A 20,608-nucleotide genomic window follows, 5' to 3' on the forward strand; every position below is an offset into this window, starting at 1 on the left:
AAGTCTGTAAATATGCAAGTAATACATCTCCAGACTAGAGCTGATGACATTGTCACTTTGTTTACTCCTCACGCGCTCATACGATACTCCGAACCCGCCAAGCCCGCCACACCGACCATGTCTGACTTGGCTTGTCAGACCCGATCGGGTGAGAGCACTGCACCCCGAGTGTACAGCTCTAGAACAGGGAAAACGAAGAGCTAGAACAGGGACAAGAGGAGCCGCCGCGCGGAAACTCGCAGACGGCCCAGGTGGCGCAAGCGGAGGCTAATCAGCGACTGTGGCGACTTCACAGCTGCAAGTATGAAATGCTGAGGGTGTTTTGACACCCCGTACTCCCTCGTTGAAGCGGTCCCTAGCGGGATGCTGCACACATGCCAGTGTAATTGGGCATACTAATCATATCACTGATGCATGGTTGCTGAATTGGACGGGGAAGCAAAAGTTACACAATTTTTTCTCTTCATCCCCCCCCCCCCCTCTTTCTGGTGGGTGTCCAATGTTATATTTGGGGTTAACTGCGGTAAGAATAACTGGTTTAGCAGCCCCCCTTCTGGTAGGTGTCCATTGTTTGTGGTTATTTGCGGTAAGATAACTGGTTTATCAGAATGTGTGACACTCATTCTTTTGTGAAAATATAGCGATGAAAATATTATTACCTCCTGAATGACAGGTGCATTATTGAACACTAACTTCAAGATTGGCAAAACTGTTTTTAATTGAAGTGCGTTGCATTTCAAGAAAGGAGAGATAAAGAAAAATTTTCCAATTTACAAAAACTAACAAATATTTACCTTTTTATTTGATACAGAAAGACTCTCAAGAAAAAAACATTTTCATACAAGTAAGTACTGAGATGACAGTATGATATCTAACAACAAAAAGAAATATGAATGAATGTATTGGTTCTCAACACACATTACCAGGATATGCTTGAGTCCACAATGTGTTACAAGTTTAGTTTACTTTCCCTTTTAAAGACACTGGACACTATTGGTAATTGTCAAAGACCAGTCTTCTCACTTGGTGTATCTCAACATGTGCATAAAATAACAAACCTGTGAAAATTTGAGCTCAATTGGTCATCGAAGTTGAGAGATAATAATGAAAGAAAAAACACCCATGTCACACAAAGTTGTGCGCTTTCAGAGTCAAATTCGTGGAAAATTATTTCTTTCTTGAAAACTACGTCATTTCAGAGGGAGCCAATTCCCACACCATTTTATACTATCAACCTCTCCCCATTACTCCTTACCAAGGTTTTATGCTAATAATTATTTTGACTAATTACCAATAGTGTCCACTGCCTTTAATGCATGAAACCTATTGGGGAAGTCTTTGGCACTAAAGTTTAGTTGAAAAAAAACCCAAAAAACCCTGCATTGAACCATTGAACAAAACCAAATACATAATGTGCAGACTAAGGCTGTGTCCAACTTGGGCGGCTACAGCTACGGCTAGTTTGCAGCGTTTTCATGCGTTGAAGTATAAGAAATACATAGCAACGTCCATAGCAACAGCCGTAGCTGTAGCCGAAGCTGCCAATTCAGATACGGCATAATCGGATATCAATGTGCTAAAAATTGCATACCGCAGTGTATCATACCTGTGAACGACCCACCCACCCACTAAACGCCCAACTAGACCCGCATGAATTTCTGCTCAGAAAAAAAAGAAGAAGTGAAGTCTCACTGCACATTTACTGAGGAAATGATCCACACGTGGACATGCTTATACTGCGATCTTGCACCTGTGTTATTAACTATTTTCACCGCCGTTCTAATCTCGCTCTAGCATCTTGTGATGGCTTCAAAAAGCAGAGACCAAGTGCTTTTAATTTTGTGTCGCAGCACAGCAATGATTCATAGTTCAGGTGTTTGCTTCTGTAATCTATATTTGCATGTAATAGTCTGGTAATACTGAGATGCTTGTTATTTTTGGTATCCACAACTAGGTGATCAATCAATTAATATTGGAACTGAACAGGTGGACAGTAAGATGGAGTGGACCACTCAGACTCAATCAACGAAAAGGACTAACTTGCGTGTTTCGCAGCAAACTTGACATGAACTCGGCTTCATAGACTGACCATGGTGTCAATTAAGGATGGCTAAGCAAGAACATACAAGTTGAATGTTGGGTCAATCTCAAGATTAACTTCTAAAGACCCCCCCCCCCAAAAAAAAAAAAAGAGAAAAAAAAAAAAAGAGAAACTGCAACAATGACTCGCCATTTTCTCTTCAGTACCAAGATATAATTACTGACCAAAATCAGTGTCAGCAATTAAAGATGTCTATCAATCCAGGAAATAAAACAAGTTTAACTGTCAACTATATCAATATAGGCCTACTCAAATGGGAAACTTCTAAAATGTGCATGATTGTATTGAATGCCAGCATTTAAATAAATGTTACTGAGTTGAATAGTTTTTGTATTTGCGAAAAATTTCAGCAAAAATTCATACCTGTGAGAGACCCAGGTATATGGAGACAGTCTCCGAGATGTACAAGAATCTTCCGTCATTGCTCAACCCAAAGAGAAAACCATCAAGTGCCTGTGGGGAGATTGTTGTTGTTATTATTATTGTTATTATTATTTATTTGGCCATTTCACAAAGGACAAAAACAATACTTAAATAGCAATTAAAGCCTAAATGAAGATGACTGACAGAATGTTTGCATACAACAAGGAGCATGTGTAGAAAAGATGAGAGATGAGGGTAGATGGGTAAGGATAGGAAATGGGGTGGGTGGGAGAGGGAACAGCAGGGAACCCAGTTCAAGCTAGTGTCAGGATTAATAAAAGTGTACTTGAACACTATGACCCTAAAGTCTGTCAATCCAAACTTGAGATGGGAAAATAGGTTTTACATGCTAAATAATAGTCGTCTCACTGAGGACTTGTTTTACTAATTTCGCAAAAACTACAGCACCTCAGCAACAAATATTTTAAGGGAAGCTTTCTACTATCATTATCTTCAAATTGTGTGAATTTAATGTAAGTTGACATTGTGGTTTGTGTCTTACAAAAAGTACCTAGACCCTTTAATGACATATTTAGGGTCTTTCTCTCTGTCTCTGCCTCACTCCCCCCCACTCTCCCTCAGTGTAATTGGATGACAGAGCAGGTTTAACACTCAATAGGACACTAAGTGTGTGCAGTTCCTTCACTCAGAAGATTACTGCTTGTTACAATACACTTGAAGGGACAGGCTCCCCCAACGCATATGGGAATGTTTTACATCTTGAGCTCCGGTTCTCAAGTTCTTCTTTCTTTCTGAAGGGAGAAGCAGCAGCGTAACTTAACCTCATGTGTTTCTCCTTGATTGCTATTAAGAGGCATTAGTACAGCAATTGACGTTAATGGAAAGGGGCTTATATGCAATTATATCAAAATAACAAAATTAACTAGTGAAAGTTGAGCTAAGAGAAACGCTATAACATTTATAAAATCTCTTGAAAATATGTCCGTTTTAGTATCTTTCACACAACTCTCCGTTTCTGACGCATACAGCCTGTTTAGAATAACTTTTGTTTTTTTATATTATATATTTCAAGTTCTTGTACATGTTTTGTTTATTTTAAAACACGGGATATGGAATTTCATAACAAATGACTGAATGAATGAAAAAGTCCACAAGTTTTTATATAAGAGAAAAATACAAACAAATATAATTAGACTTGGTTACTTAACGTTACCTGAAGAATATGTCCACCTAGATTGTGCTCATAAACCTCCTGAGCTATTGCAGATACTCCGGAATGTTGGTGAGAATATCGACCTAAAAAAACAACCACAAATTATCCATGTTATACTTTTAATAGACCTCATGATCAAATTTTCAATCGTATCTATATATTGATCAAAGGTGAAGCGTTAAAGACATGGGATAGACACTATTGGTAATTGTCAAAGACCAGTTTTCTAACTTGCTGTATCTCAACATATGCATAAAATAACAAACCTGTGAAAATTTGAGCTCAATCGGCCATGGAAGTTGCGAGATAATAATGAAAGAAAAAACACCCTTGTTACACAAAGTTGTGTGCTTTCAGATGCTTGATTTCGAGACCTCAAATTCTAAATCTGAGGTCTCGAATTCAAATTCGTGGAAAACTACTTCTTTCTTAAAAACTACTCCACTTCAGAGGGAGCCGCTTCTCACAATGTTTTATACTACCAACCTCTCCTCATTACTCGTTACCAAGTAAAGTTTTATGCTAATAGTTATTTTGAGTAATTACCAATAGTGTACACTGCCTGTAAAAGGCTGGTGCTGGAACTGTCACTTGTGTGGCTATAAACATCCCGTCCAATAACCCCCCTCTCCCCTTCAATAAGATAAGAAAGAATCCAAATAGGGGTGTTTTGATTGAGCAAACACCTCCACCAAGTTGCAAGTTCCCCAAGAACCCACTTTCTGTACATATGGATTTATCAAAATTGTAAATAAATTTCCACGCCTAATTAAAACCTTAGCATGAAACACCACGAAGTAAGCAAACTTATGATTTTAGAAAGTTGTTTTCTGGTCAGAGAGTTGCAAGCTGTTGAAGTTGGTCAAATTTACAACTCAATTAGCAACGGCTTCGTTGAAATTAGTTAACCAACATTACATTGGTCCAAGTCACAAAACTTGTAACATTACTTTGTTGGTAAGGATGTACACTTCCAATATTAATTTTGTTCATGATGCCGACAAATCTTTAGAAAAGAGCCCGATGCAGCTAAATCAGATACACTTTAGGAATTTCTTCATATGAAATTGCCCAATGTTTTCCAATCTAAAAACAAATTAGGTAATAATAATAATATTAATTTTGGTTTTTACCCATACACCGATGTGTGTTAGCACTGTATACTCAGTGCTTTCCCGAGTCCTGTGAAAAAAATATCACAGGCATGTTACTCGGGTGGAATTCGAACCCACAACCCTTGCAATTCTAGAGCAGTGTCTTACCAATTAGACTACCGAGGTTGCCCGGTAGCTAGAGGCAGCTCGAATCCTATGTTTTTGCATTACTATAATAATAATAATACTAATAATAATAATAATAATAACAATCGTGGCTTCTTATATAGCGCACATGACCGTCACTCAGTGACACTCCTGGCGCTGTAACATACAGTATTTCCTGCAAGATGTGGGACTACGTTTTACGAGACCTAATTCTGATAGCACCATGTAATGTTTTTACAAGGTGCTGTGGCGCAATTTTCTGTCACTCAACCAGGAACACCGGGGCGAGCCCCTTCTCTTTTCGATAAGTGCACTCGGTTCTTTTACATGCGTTACATAACACAGGGGACCAACGGCTTAACGTCCCGGCCGAAGGACGAAGCAATGGTGAAGTGTCTTGCTTAAGGACACAAGTGTCATGGCTGATGGGGATTCAAACCCACACTCTGCTGATCAGAAACATCAGAGTTTGAATTCGATGCTCTTAACCGCTCGGCCACGACACTTCCACAGCAATACCAAGAAGTAAATCTTCATACGGTTTCAGAACAATTTATCCTACAAAGAAATCCAGTGACATGATAAAATGTGTACACCAGACAACACTGATTTTTTGCGGCATTTGTTTACACGTAACGCAGGCGGCATGCACTCCCAGGAACATGTTCAACAGCAAGTTTACATGACAAATTCGTATGTAAACAACAGAAACTGACGGCAGGCCTCGAGTGACACTCAACAAAGTTGCTCATTCAACAGAGAAAACTCTCATCATAATAATGATTAATCTTACACCATGATACAAAGGGTGATTCCTTATGCAACAACCACAATCCCCAATCCTTTACAAAATGAGCGTTTTTATTTTTGATAGATTGCTTTTACGATGGTACAAACATCCTGAGCTTATAGTTATGTAGCAAACAGGAAATATTATTTGGAGCTTGAACTGGATCACAAATTTGATAATTCCACCATGAAGTGGACAGGGCTCAAGAGCAGGAAACAATTTATAATCATTCCAATCTGGCAATTTATTTTTTATTAAGAACAGATAATTTGCACTTTGGGCTCCCTATTTTTACATCACTTTTACAAATGAAGTTTTTTGTCGCAAGTAAATGTGGTTGATCAAGGTTCAATGGAAGTGTAATCTACTTGTTACATAAGTGAAGATTCGTATCCTGGTTTAAAATACCACTTGAAGTCCTCTTGTATTTAACAAGTGAAATTGACTTATTTAGGCATAAGATTGATCCTAAACTAAAAATATGTTTTAAGACACAATATTACACCCTTAGTTTTCATAGGAGTAAACATCTATTGCCATTTTGTAGTTTTCAATAAACATACCACACTACCAAGCTGTGAAAAAGCCACCAAACTTTGCGAGATATTTAGTACCCCATGCCATCCGAGATAGATACAATGTTTCTGAATGACCAGAATGAATCCCTCTTTATGAAAAAGAGGGAAGGCCTAATTTGGACGGTTCAAACAAGCAGACAAATTTCACCAGAAAACAGGGAAAGAAAAAAAAATTAATTCCTCTTTTCCCTTGACAATAAAAAGCAATTAAATCGATGCGATACCTGCTGCTAAAACATAGGATTTGAACTGCCTCTAGCAAATCTTGGTGGTCTAAATGGTAAGACATCTGCTCTACAATGGAAAAGGTCGTGGGTTAGAATCCCACCCTGACAATGTGCAGCTGAATTTTTTCACATCCTCTGAAAAGTTAGTGCAACACACATCGGTGTAATGGTAAAACCAAATAATAATTAAGCAAGTAGAAATTTTGCATGGTGGAATTCAAATTTAGTGAGGTTTGCAGTAACACCATGTAATGATAATCTCTTATTGAGTATGGGGTGGTTCTGGAGAGAACCGTAGGTTTTCAACTTGACGTTTCGATCAGTTTGCTCTGATTGTCTTCTGGAGGATGCAATAAAAATAATTAGCCTTGATATAAGAGGCATGATTTATCTCAAAGACCGTGAGAGCACACACCTTGTAAGACGGAGGCGATACTTCTTCCGACACCGTGACTCTCCAGGTAGGTATGCCATGGTGGATCTCCTTGCATGGCAAAGTCTCTTATCTTAAGATAGCTCATGGTCAGCCGAATGATGGAAGCCTTGTCAAGCTGGCTGGTGATGGCCGCTGGTAACGGCAACATCTTGGCCAACTCATAATACTCATAGTTTTCCTTGCCTCGCCGGGAACGGGCTGCATCTCGAGATTTCTCCTTGCGAAGCGCGATGATCCTGCAACATGGAAGAGAAATAAGGCCAAGGTTGAAAGGATGATTTTTGCTTTAGAGATTGTGATCGTAATTTCACCTGGAAGATTGAGGGCAGAGATTGCAAATGAAACACATGAGAGGCTCTAATAGTATCAATTCTTTTATAGGAAAGGAGGTTATATTGATGACTAACTTTTGTATTAATGTAATATTTCTGCTTTATAATACCATAGTGGAATTTATTTTAGATTGTGATCATAATTTCACTTTGCAGTGGAAGTTTGAGGGCGGGGATTGCCAATGACATACATGAGATGATCTAATGGTATCAATTCTTTTGTGGAAGACGAGTTGATATACATGTTGATGACAATTTTATTTTGTATTGATGTCACAATATGAAATGTTTCTACATCAATTACAATGATAGATATATCAAAAAACACCATTTCTTACAGATACAAAAACTAAGGGAACTATGGTCCTCAAACGATGGTTTGCCTTTAACCAACCTAAGAAATACACAAAATAACACAATACACTAAATTGCATTGTGATAGCTTTAACAAGAGACGGTGATGTAACAACTAAATATTTAACCTGACTAATATACTTCAATTTTCATGTTTGAAATCACAGTTGATTAGTCTAAACTTTGTATAACTCTTTTCATCAACAGAGTTTACAGAATGCATTTACTATGGCTTATACAGAATATAAAACATTACACTAATTTGAAAACTGACAGCAAAATGTGAAGCGATTCACAAAAATCATCCAGGGATGTGATAAAACTCATGAAAACACACACAAGTAGCAAGAAGGACACATACATGGTGTTACCGCAAACCAAAAATATATTGATACCTCACCATGCAATGCCTCAAATCCCATAAACAAGTATCCATTATTCCTTTTACAGACCAAGCCACAGTTCCCGTCTAATATAATTGTAACACAATAAGCAAGTTATTCGCTAAACATATTCCACCTTGACAGTCAATTTCAAATTCAACTTGAATTAAACAATTGAATTAACTTCAATCACAGTTGATCTTCATTGGATTTGGGGTCAGTTTAATTTCCCAAGGATACAGCGGAATCAAGTCCGAGTAATAAGCTCCCCCGCAGGAGAGAGAGAGATGATTTCATTGGCACCCTTAATGACCCCCTCGACCACTTGACAATAACCCCAGGACTAATATCATCTCAATGCGACGCTTCTCTAGTGTCCAGCCTCACGCATAAACTCAAATCAATTTTCCGAATCCTGACGATCCTGTCATCAAAACATGATGATCACCCTGAGTGATTACCCCCCACACACAAGTATTACCCTATATTTCCTGCTTTATAAATGATGCAATATCTGCCAGTGTGGCCCTCCAAGCTGTGGCTCGGCCGTGCGCTAATGATTTTGGGAGGAGAGATAAAGCATTGTTTGTTTACCGGATGATGTCAGATATGGCCCCTTGGACGAGGGGGGCCTGAGCAGAAGATGACAAGATAATGACAGATTGCTCTAATGTCCTCTTCCATATGCGATGTCTGCTACTTTGAAGAAGAGGGCAGGACTAGATTCTGACACGTTCGCAAAAGTTATAACCCGTGTGCAGAGTAGTGACAAAGAAAGGTGCCACTGGATGTGATAAAATTTGCTTCATTTTGAAGTGGCTTTAGCGGGGAGGGAACATTTTTAATTAAAGGAAGAAAGATTCTTTAAGGAAACGAAGATTTCAATTAAAGTGAAAATATTACCTACTGATTACTATCAGTTATATGGTCTGCAAAACTAGCTTTGGTAAATAGCACAAGGCATAATAATTTACTCTCTGTTTTATTTTATTTTTTATTTTAAAATCTAGCTTTCTTCTTCATAAATTTCATTTCCATATAATGTTCCCTATAATATTATTCTAAGTTTTCTAAGTAGAAGCCAAACATAATTGAAAAAGTATGTGTCCGAAACTAAAATGCTCTTATGCTTAACATTTTGTATTGAGCATAGTACACATGGGTTAAGTCAAGACATTTAAAGGGAAGGTACACGTTTGGTAAGCGTCAAAGACCAGTATTCTCACTTCGTGTGTATCTCAACATAAGCAAAAAATAACAAGCATGTGAAAATTTGGGCTCAATTGGTCATCGAAGTTGCGAGAAAATGATGAAAGAAAAAACACCCTTGCTGGACGAATTTGTGTGCTTTCAGATAGGAATAAAAGACTTCTGGCTAGAAGTCTTCTATAATTTCAGTGAGAAATTACCTTTTTCTCAAAATATATGCTACTTTAGAGGGAACCGTTTCTCACAATGTTCTATACTATCAACAGCTCTCCAATGCTCGTTACCGAGTAAGTTTTCAAGTTAATATTTGTTTTGAGTAATTACCAAACGTGTACCTTCCCTTTAAAGGCAGTGGACACTATTGGTAGTTACTCAAAATAATTATAGACATAAAACCTTTCTTTGTGACGAGTAATGGGGAGAGGTTGATGGTATAAAACATTGTGAGAAACGGCTCCCTCTGCAGTGCCATAGTTTTCGAGAAAGAAGTAATAATCCACGAATTTGATTTCGACACCTTAAGTTTAGAACTTAAGGTCTCAAAATCAACCATCCAAACGCACACAACTTAGTGTTGCAAGGTTGTTTTTTTCTTTCCTTATTATCTCGCAACTTCGATGACCGATTGAGCTCAAATTTTCACAGGTTAGTTATTTTATGCATATGTTGAGATACACCAACTGTGAAGGCTAGTCTTTGACAATTACCAATAGTGTCCACTGTCTTTAATAGATAAGTATTCAAAACTTGCCCAAGAGCATCATCACGACAATTTTATAACAGCCTTTTTAAGAGTACACTGGGTGCTTAAAAGCTGAACCACCAGTAGCGTACAACTAAACATGTCCTGCAGTAAAGAGAATTTTCTACTGCATCCTTAAACTTTTCAGTTTCATTGCCATACGTGTGTTGGCGCACAAGCTTACATCGATGCTAATAACGTGTTACACACTCATTACATAGGGTTCTCAATGTAAATTGTTTTACAACCAGCGTACACGCAACTGTTGAGCTTCGCATGCAATTTGGTTTACAGCCTGAGGACATGAGTTGAAAAATTTAACCAAAAACAAAGTTCAATGCAAGTTTTTCCTTCGGTCTTAAACTTAAAAAAAGAAAAATCGTATTATGAATGGAAATGAAAGAGTAGTGACGTTATCCTGTATGACAACTTAAAACCTTTCAGGGCCGTGCGATAAAGCACCTCATTGCTCACACGGACACAACCCTGCTGGTTTTAAACGGTTGTTTGAGATCTCATCGCCACTCTTTTATTTCCTTCAATAAAACTTGCAACTTTTAAATTTCTCATCCTAATCAAAGTCTCTGTCTTTAAAGAGAAGATCAAAAACAGCTTAAGTCAACCATGAAGCCAAATGCAAACAACTTTGTATAAATAGCACTCCTTGAAACTTTGTGATAGAAACTACAAGTTTCCAAAAGCTGCATTCAAAGCATCAGCAAAAGATTGGTAAGTTTCAATCTGAATGCTCACTAAGTTCACACCATAAATCCCCTCGCTTATTTCAACTGCTGCATTCAAAATAAGCCTGGCAAAGAACACACACGAAATCCCTCAGAAAACACAAACTCTTTCACTAAAAAGTAACAATTTTGATTGTACTCATTAGCTGCAGATTGCAAAAAAAAAAGGTAGACTACAAATTACAAACAGATCCTATGTGACCACAAAAACAGATAAAACATAAAGTCCAAACAATACCTAATTTCAAATACAGGATGAAATCTGATGTAAAATATGAAAATACTCTACAGTGACATTTCCAAACAGAAACCTAAAGCTAAAATGAATATAAACACCTTAATGTTCAGAAAAAATTGTAAAAAAAATCAAAGATTAAACAAATTCAGCCAAGGGTTACCTTGCTTTGTGGCACTATGAGAAGAAAGGCCAGAAAAATAACTAAAAGTAAATTCAAGAAAACCAGCAGTTGAAAGTTAAGTTTGCAAGACTATGCTTACAAAAGCCCTCAATGATATATGTAAGCAAACATTGTGACCAAGTTGGTACAAACAATTTGTATGCTATGTGCTAACTGCATCAAAGTGCGAACTAATTTACCAGAAGTCCTTTACACATCAGTCATATAGTCAATCTTTTGTGACCATTAACTTTCATTAGGTTTTAAGAGCAATAGGAGCATTAAAAGCCCTGGTATTGGTGTCAACATTCAAGCATACAGAAATTAGACACGCTGGAGATGGCTTACATAGTGCTGAATTTGCCCCCATGCGTGCTACATCTAATACGTGCTACATCTAAAGCCGACGAGCGCAGAAACTCGCGGCACGTACTTACATGGTAGCGTCCAGATTGGAGGCATAGGGTTCTGGATACATGAAACATTCCATGCTGGGCGCCTGCCATGACAGAGAGGGGCAACAAGCAGCCATCGATCCCAGTCTGTGCTCGTTCCGTCACCTAATCGTAGGAAGCCACCGCGGCTGGCCAGTTAAAACAAGTCTCAGCCCCATCATCCTGGGCCTCACTTATTAAAAGGTGGCGCATCCATTCATTGGCTCGCAAATTAGTCATCTGATAAACACAGGCCCCTCCTGTATTTGACAAGTTGGAAAGTGTGCCTTGCGGACGTCTCCTTAGCCAGAGAAGTAGGGGTCCCAATGGGGCAGCAACGGACAAGGGAGGTGTGAAGTGTTTTCCGCTACGTCCATCTGCCCACTTCCAAGTGGCTCCTGTGCTTTAATTCCAGTCCTATGAGATGTGTGAAGAGGCTTCAGGCCCGACTTGCAACTTTGTGACCGTGACGAGGCAGCGCCGGGTCCCTATATAGCCACTAAAGGCGACCTTTGGCTCTATGCACCTGTGTTGTCATTGAGCCTGCTATGACCATGGACTACTAATCACCAATCAGCTTCACACACTGGAAACTCTTTTTATCTCTCCAACCTTTTCTTCTTTGCCGTGGCACATCCTCGGCAGGGTTGCCTCACACATCGTCTTCTTGTTGGCAGTGTTGCTTTTGTCTCATTCACAAGTGTTTACATGCTACCTTCACTTACAGACCAGCTTCTGAATGCCAAATGATGCTATGAAGTAGGGATGAGGAAACACTGGCAGTTTGTAGTTAAAAAAGATATACAAAATTGAAATTGGATTGTTACCCTGCATTTCTTTTTCTCTTATTGTTTAATTGTTTCAAAACTAAGCTTATTATGCAAGACATATAGTTCATAACTAAAATATATTATAGGCTGAATGAAACTTTTTGTAAAAAATCCTGAATTATGAGAGGATTAGAAAACTTTGAAAGTTTCAGCTGAATAACAGTTATTTTCACGAGAATGTTGAATTCATTCCCCACAAGAGGAAATTGACATAAACAACTTTATCTTCAAGCAAACTTTAATCCTAAATTCTGATTGGTCGATCCACAGCAACCGGAGTGTGATATAAACCTATTATGGCGAGGCTCATATCAAACCCTGTTCTATCATTCTAAATATCCAAAGTGGCCTGACGTTTTCGACCATAGCAGAGTTTTTAGCCTTCAAAAAATACTCTGTATAGGGTCAAAACATCAGACCACTATTTTTGCATCAGTGCTATATTTGTGTGTTCCACTCGCACTTGTGTAATAAAATTTTAATTGTATTTAAATCCAATCGATGAGTGATGCATGAGCATGATACTGTCAACATAAACATTTAGGTAAAGAACCTATTAACAAATTCAAACTTTGCAAAAAAGACCCCCAAAACTCTATCAGCTTCTTTACAAATAAAAAATAACTAAAAAAGAAACTAATTTAATTGTTTGTACCCAAAAATCAATGTGTATAAGCACTGTACTTAGAGTACCAAAGTTCTGTGAACAAATCCACAGGAAAATCACGGAGCAATGCAAAGGTCAAGGGTTCAAATCCCACTCCAGTTACTTGCCTGTTGACTTTTTTCCACAGAAAATACACATTGATATAAGAATAAAAACGAATTGTATTCTTTATCCCAGATGCAAACTAACACATAAAACAATTATTAAATAAATCGTGACTATGCACACAAAGAAAGCTTCATAAAACATACAATGTTGGGCGTCTTTGCATTTAAAAAAAAATACAAAGTCAAAGTTAAACTTTTACTTCAAGATGTCAGTATTTACAGGACCAATATGAGGAACATTAATTTCCATACTAGGATAACAATCAAAATTCTTAAAGCTTTTCTATAAAGTTTTTGATAAGATTTATGTCAGAAACACCAAAACCCCTGAGTTATTTGAACAAGTTTTTTTTTTTCTTTCTGATAACAGAAGTTAACAAATATTTCCAAGCTGAAGAACTAATGATCCAACAAAATACTTTAAATGTCAACTAGACTGCACATAAAGTGAATGGAGCCCTCTTTTGACAGTCTGATTTCTCTGAAAGCCTGCTACACTATGTAATGGTGTATACTTTATGTACAGTGTGTTGCATTTCTGCCGACTGTTGCTGCATTCAGCAAACCATTCTGAACTCTGATCCCCCTTTTTTGAATGCTTGCTTCTTGAATTGGATAATGAAATACATGAGACCTTACAGTGTATGTCATTTTTAAGAATGTAATTCTCCTTACTTAAAGGGAAGGTACATGTTTGGTAATTACTCAAAACAAATATTAACTTAAAAACTGACTTGGTAACAAGCATTGGAGAGCTGTTGCTGGTATAAAACATTGTGGGAGACGACTCCCTCTGAAGTAACGTAGTTTTTGAGAAAGTCGTAGTTTCTCACTAAAATATTTAAAGACTTCTAGCTAGTCTTTTATTCCATCTGAAAGCACACAAATTCGTCTAACAAGGGTGTTTTTTCTTTCATCATTTCCTCGCAACTTCGATGACCAATTGCGCCCAAATTTTCACAGGCATGTTATTTTTTGCTTATGATGGAATATGATGGGATACACCAAGTGAGAACACTGGTCTTTGACAATTACCAAACATGTACAGTGCCTTTAAATTATGGAAATTTTAAAAAGTCTATAATGTAAGAATTTTATTGATAAAATATTTATAACGAGAAACCCTCTGCTGTTAGGGATTCATTCTGACTCTTGTCCAGTGTGTTGTGGTTACGGCTATGGATTAAACCTAGTAGCAGCCTTTAGTTACAGTTACCGAAGACGCCCCGTCGCATGTTATATTGTACTCATTTTGAGATTAAGATTTTGCTTTGAAAACTAATAATAATTCCCCGGTGGAAAAAGGGCAATGGGGTGGTGCACCTCCGATGAGCATACCCTAAACCAGCCTTTGTTGAGTAAAGCAAATAAGAAACAGAAGTTTATAGTAAATCACCCTATTTCTGCTTAGACTGAGACTTTGCACATGTCACTTTTATTATTTTTTACACCTACAGGGCTCTCAGAAAGTCTAATCTGTCAAGGATTTTAAAGTTTCCAGGAGTGAAAATATTTATAGAACAATATCAGTTGCCTGTCGCTAATACTAGAACAGGCTTTGCAGTAGTCAAAATATAAACGTGCAGTTGTACTGCGTTTTTTTAAATTACAGAATGTTGCTTCACCTTTTCCACTTGCTTCTTTATTCCTCTTTTTCTTGCTTAATTATTTTAAAGGTCTGCTAAGTCAAAGTTTATTTACCCGGGTGGGTGCCCTCCCTGGATTGGCCACTGCATTGCCAACATGGATCTCCCAGGCTAGCCCACATGTGTTTCCTTTGAACATATCATTATTTTATCAACACAATGTCTGATTTTCATAATTAAATATATAACAAAATCCCTGCAATTATAGCCAAGTAGTTAAATAATGCCAGACAGGGATTAAAGTCCACGACCATTGAGATAGATTGAGTGATTACACAAATGTCAGTTGCAAACCTTGCTTCAATATTGACTGAACTCATCCTTATTGAAGTGGAACATGCCATTCCTACGTTTACCACAACATTGTTGCTGGGTTTTTTGTCTTCGTTTACCACAACATTGAGGTTTTTTTGTATTTATTTTTTTACAGAAATAATCCTTTCTGTCTATAATTGATTCAAGTGCAGTCTTATCAAGATTGATGTAAAGTTGTGTCTATTCTCATTTTTCTTTAAGCATTAGAGGCACTGGACACTATTGGTAATTACTCAAAATAGTTGTTAGCATAAAAACATTGTGAGAAATGGCTCCCTCTGAAGTAACGTAGTTTTTCGAGAAAGAAATAATTGTCCACAAATTTTATTTTGAGACCTCAGATCTCAAAATCAAGCAGTTTTTTTTTTTTTTTTTTTTTAAATTACCAAAGATGTCTAGTGTCTTAAAAAAAACTATGCAGACCTTGTGTTGGGAGACTTATGTTTCCTAACAAACACCAAGTCAGTTTAACCTCACAGAGAAACAATGATGAAGAAAAGGAATATCATGTTGAATGACTGGGTTTTTGTTTTTTTTCATATAAAAATACCAGAGTTTATCAAATCATGGACAGAATTCAGATAACAATTTCAATATTGATTAAAATAGTAACTTTTTTTAAGTATTCATTAGAATAGTAAGTTTTGTCCTTGTAATCATTGAAATAGAAAGTTTGCTTTTGTAAATTGTCTTCTAATAGCTTGTATACAGTTTGTAACTGAATTATAGTTTGTGTTTTATATTATCCTTTACCGATGTACATAAAGCTTTGGTAGTGGTTTTCACAATGAGAGACTAGTAAAAAATAAAAATACAGATTTACTAACCTTTATACTCTAGGCAAAAGGTTTTCGCAGACTAGAAAAGTGTAAGAATCTGTATTTTTTATGTTTGTTTTTCCAGAAACCCTGAACTTTCCTCTCCTTCCCACCTTTCTACGATTGTCACCTGTATGTGTGCAGCAAACAAATATACCAGTCTGTGATAAGTGGTTCCCCTTCCTGAGAGTGGACCTGTGCTTATTTACAAGCTAGTCCACAAACAAAGTCCGATGCCTTAAACCCTCCGGCTCCCTACCTTTTTACTTCGTTCCTTATACTTGTACCATTAGCCATTAGTTTGGGTCTGGGCATTGATTAGGCAAATTTACACGGAGCATCTTCCACACTGGTGAATCAATGACTGCATTTAATGAGTGGGTACTTCAGAATACATCTGTGTCCCATGTATTACTCTCAAGAACTCCACCTCCCCCCCCCCTCTCAGCTCAAAACACACTAGCTGGATTACCCACACACTGAGCCCATCCAAAAGCTTGGGAAACCTGACCTAAATTTGACAAAAACTTAGAAAAAAAAGAGAAAGATATGAGTGAGGCAAAAAAACTGTGTCGAGAGAAAATAATTCATGGCCTAGTACTAGTGGGATATGTTTGCTGGGGACACAGAAAGTCAAGGGCAGGTTTGCAGCGCAGCCCTGCATCCATTTTCCCTCAGCGAGAACAAGTCCTCGGTAAACAACTTGCATCTGCTTTGACTACTGGTGAGGGTCCAAATGGATGGAAAGCTCACGGAAGACTGCAATGCACACTATCGTACCACTACGTGGAGGGTTATATTTGCTGACGCCCACACCACTCAGCCTATTCTGTACCAGTCCAAGCATAGCTTACACAAAGATGCACCCTTATCAGCATATCCTCTTTTCGGCCGCTGCAGCAGGGGCAAAACCAGATCTGCGCGGCCCAAATTTTGTTCTGGCCCTGTGATTGGCCCGTGAGTGGCAGCGATATTTGCCCTTTTTACGAGTGTGCGTCACCACCAAACCCTTCAGTTGTCACTTGAAACCTCCCGAGGAACCAGCAAGTAATTGCTCGACATGCAGACCCATGAGCTGGCCAAACTTAGGCCGTACCCGACATGTTTGTCTTCTTAATGTACCATTTCCATTGTTGGCTTTAGGGGGCCGCAGCAGAAAGAACGCTGTATTTGTAGAGTGCCAGGGATGCTGCTCCACAATTTTACCCAGCTGTTAAAGGCGATATGAGAAAGCATGTTGAGTATTTGGCCATCCTTTGTAAATAATCTGACGAGGAATATACCATGCTTTCAATTTGAGGGAGGGAAGTGCATTGCTCATGAAAATGGCAAAAAGGGCAAGGCCCTGGTGGAGCTCATCACATTTCTTAATTAAAACATTTCTCTTTATGATTTCTAAACACCATAATATCAATCAATGGAATTGCATAAAGTAGACACCAAGAGTATACAATACTTTTGCATAGGGTCTTTAGCCCTTTTCACGAAATACCATTTTAGCAGTGGTTCCTTGCTTTTATTTTGGAATGGTTGTGAACTGTTTACAAACTGTACTTTGAGTGAAAGGACAGCAATGTTTGGACTGTCCAGGGTCCCCAGTGAAATCTTCTCAAACATTGCTAATTTTTTATTGGAGGTCCGGATCTACGACAAAATCCTCCGCCAGCGGAAGTTTTTGCTAAGGACATGCACAAAATCATTGTGTGAAAGGAACCTTTGTTTATTGAATGACGTCTTGCATGAAATCTCCCATTTTGCGTGTGCATCGGGATGTAATTAATTGTCATAATTGTTGACTAGAATTGTAACCATTTATGCTGGTGCTCTTTTTTTTAGGTAATTTCTTAACTTTGTTCAACAAAGAATTTGTGAGAAACAAATAAAAATCAACCATAGAAAGAGACTTGCTTCTTTGAGAAGACAAAAATCACCGACCTTTATATTAAACTATCTAACTATTATTTTATTATGTATAATAAATGCAAATACTTTCACTTCAAGTGACATAACTAGACTGGTTAGCAAAACAAAACATAAAAGTTATGTTACTGTTAACGCCAATAAAACGTGTAGTAAACACACATCAAGATGCGCTCGCAGTACCAGGGAAATCCCCTTTGAAAAACACTAGCGTGCATGTTAATTAGGTTCTGAAAAAGGCAGCTTAGCTAGCCAATAAGAACATTTGTTATCCGCTATGTGTACAACATAGCATTTGTCCTATAGTGGTCAGTCGATAGGAACATTTGTTATGAGCTACATGCAAGAATTTAGCTAGCATGTTGTTTCATCAACACAATAGGTAAGACACACACTACAAGAATTCACCAAGAACCTTTCTTGACAAAATATTGCACAACTCTTCCATTAATATTTCTGAGCCAGGATTTTGCCCACAGAATACTTGCAAAACAATTACAAAGACATGATAACACTGGTAGTATTATCTGTTTTTTTCTGGTATTTATTTATCACTTGTTCGCTGGTTACTATTGATGTATGCACTAGCATGTCGACAAACATCGTTAGTTTTTCACTTTAGCCAAGTGAAAGCTCGCTAAAGCAAATCACCCATGACAAATAAACAATCAGTGTCAATAAAGATAGTAGCAAAAAGGACATTGGTTAATTTTTTTGTCGTGTAAAATGGGCTTTTGTAACAAAATGTTTTGTTCATAAGTGGCCATATACAATGGCAATGAAACCCATACAGCTTTGACTGACTTTCCCTCTAGCTATAAACCTACCACTCCAATATAATCCCGATGTAGGAGTCCCCGATTGATCCGGTCCATTGGGTTATGCAGTAATTCACAAAATGAAGACTGAAACTGATCTGGCGCATGCCTTTTGTCCCTAACTGAGACATTTTGACAATGAATTGTTAATAGGTGTAACTGGAGTCATGAATGCCTTAAGGCTGTAGACAATTGACTGAGCGCAAGTCTTATAAGCCCTGTCCAATTACAAAGCTTATTTCACATCAGATGACCGCAGAATTTGAAGACAAGTAAATAAAACATGTGTGTTTCATTATATGGCAAACATGTCTTAAAACAATTGAGCAGTATGACAATTAATTTAGGGTGTACCTCTTGCTGTTGTACAGGAGGATGATTATGTCTAGAAATGGACCAAGTAACAACAATTTCATAAGTAACAAAACACAGAGAGTAAGGGTTATTAATTTGTTTTCTTGAAAATATTCCCATCCACAAGAATATTGACTTTTACCTGGTAGTGCATTGTTTTATACTTAGGCACAAGTAAATAGGTGGTAATCTTGTAAATTTATCCTTCAAATTCCATTCTTTATTTTAGAAATGAACATTTTCTAGGCTACATCATTTCTGGGTGGAAGTCAATATTGCAGTTTCAGTATAACAAAAAGGGTAAACAATTAATCAAAAAGATGTCCCTGACTAGTTGATACCACTCCTCAAGGAAAAAACAGTTTTTTTTTTTTAATCATTAAAACAATTTGTATTGGACACTTTTTATGAGAACATTGGGCTAAGCTTTTCTCATTATTTTTTCCCCCAATTATCAAACAATGTAAACCAAAACACTGTTTTCTATTATAAATTCATAGGAACATGGGTGTTTACTCTGATGAGACTAAAAACAGGTTGGTTTTAAGATATGTTGAATGAATCAGCTCTTTCAAATGATTTAAAGGAACACGTTGCCTTGGATCGGTCGAGTTGGGTCTTTGAAATGTGTGTGTAACCGTTTGTTATAAAATGCATATGATTAGAAAGATACTTTAAAAGTAGAATACAATGATCCACACAAATATGCCTTGAAATTACGTGGTTTTCCTTTTATCTCGTCGACTAACACGGTCGGCCATTTATGGGAGTCAAATGTTTGAATCCCATAAATGGCCGACCGTGTTAGTTCGCAAAGTAAAAGGAAAACCACGCAATTTCGAGGCAAATTTGTGAGGATCATTGTATTCTACTTTTAAAACATCATTCTAACCATATGCATTTTATAACAAACAGTTACAAACGCTTTTCGAAGACCAACTCGACCGATCCAAGGCAACGTGTTCCTTTAATATTCCCCAAAATATGCTTCTATGCTGTGACAAAAACCATGTAAACAATCAAAACAACTGTTTGCATACATGACACATGTACTTGACTTTTGTTCAGTGTTTAATTGTAACATGATAAAGCAAAAAACCACTGTGTCTACTTTGGAATCAAATTATTCAAAAGTTCTACAGATCAACTCAAACTTGGGTTGCAGCTACCTGTTTAGCAAGTGTGTAGGCACAATATAACAGACGTTAACTCACAACATCTGATAATTTTATTTGTACAAAATGTACATTTACTTGACTTTTGTTCAGTTGTTTAATTGCAACATGATTAAACAAACATAACTACTATGTCTACTTTGGCCTCACGTTGTTCAAAAGTTCCACAGATTAACCAGAAACATACAGTTGTAGCTTCAATGTGCCTGTTTAGCAAGTGTGTAGTAACAGAAGTTTGTTGACTTTAGAGGAGGATTTCAAAGTTCAACCATTCCACAAAGGTACTTTGAACAACTCATTATGTTTTCTGTTGGTTCTTGATAATTTACCTCGACTTTGTCTCGGTAAAATTATCAAGAAGCAGGCCTCGTT

At 37.5% G+C, this 20,608-nt stretch overlaps 1 protein-coding gene across 1 annotated transcript in view; it reads right to left on the bottom strand.

The window, feature by feature from the left end:
* Nucleotides 1–11,714, bottom strand: part of LOC117288420 (neuronal PAS domain-containing protein 3-like) — a 32,093-nt gene extending 20,379 nt beyond the window's left edge. The window contains exons 1-4 of the mRNA XM_033769281.1: nucleotides 11,590–11,714; nucleotides 6,971–7,227; nucleotides 3,699–3,781; nucleotides 2,465–2,554 (exon numbers count right to left, since the gene is read on the bottom strand). Coding sequence (XP_033625172.1) covers nucleotides 2,465–2,554; nucleotides 3,699–3,781; nucleotides 6,971–7,227; nucleotides 11,590–11,684 — 525 coding nt within the window. The 5' untranslated portion in view covers nucleotides 11,685–11,714. The remainder of the gene's footprint in view (nucleotides 1–2,464; nucleotides 2,555–3,698; nucleotides 3,782–6,970; nucleotides 7,228–11,589) is intronic.
* Between the last annotated feature and the right edge of the window lie 8,894 nt (nucleotides 11,715–20,608).

The sequence above is a fragment of the Asterias rubens genome, chromosome 1, assembly GCF_902459465.1.
Source record: "Asterias rubens chromosome 1, eAstRub1.3, whole genome shotgun sequence".
In the NCBI taxonomy this organism is placed as follows: Eukaryota; Metazoa; Echinodermata; class Asteroidea; order Forcipulatida; family Asteriidae; genus Asterias; species Asterias rubens.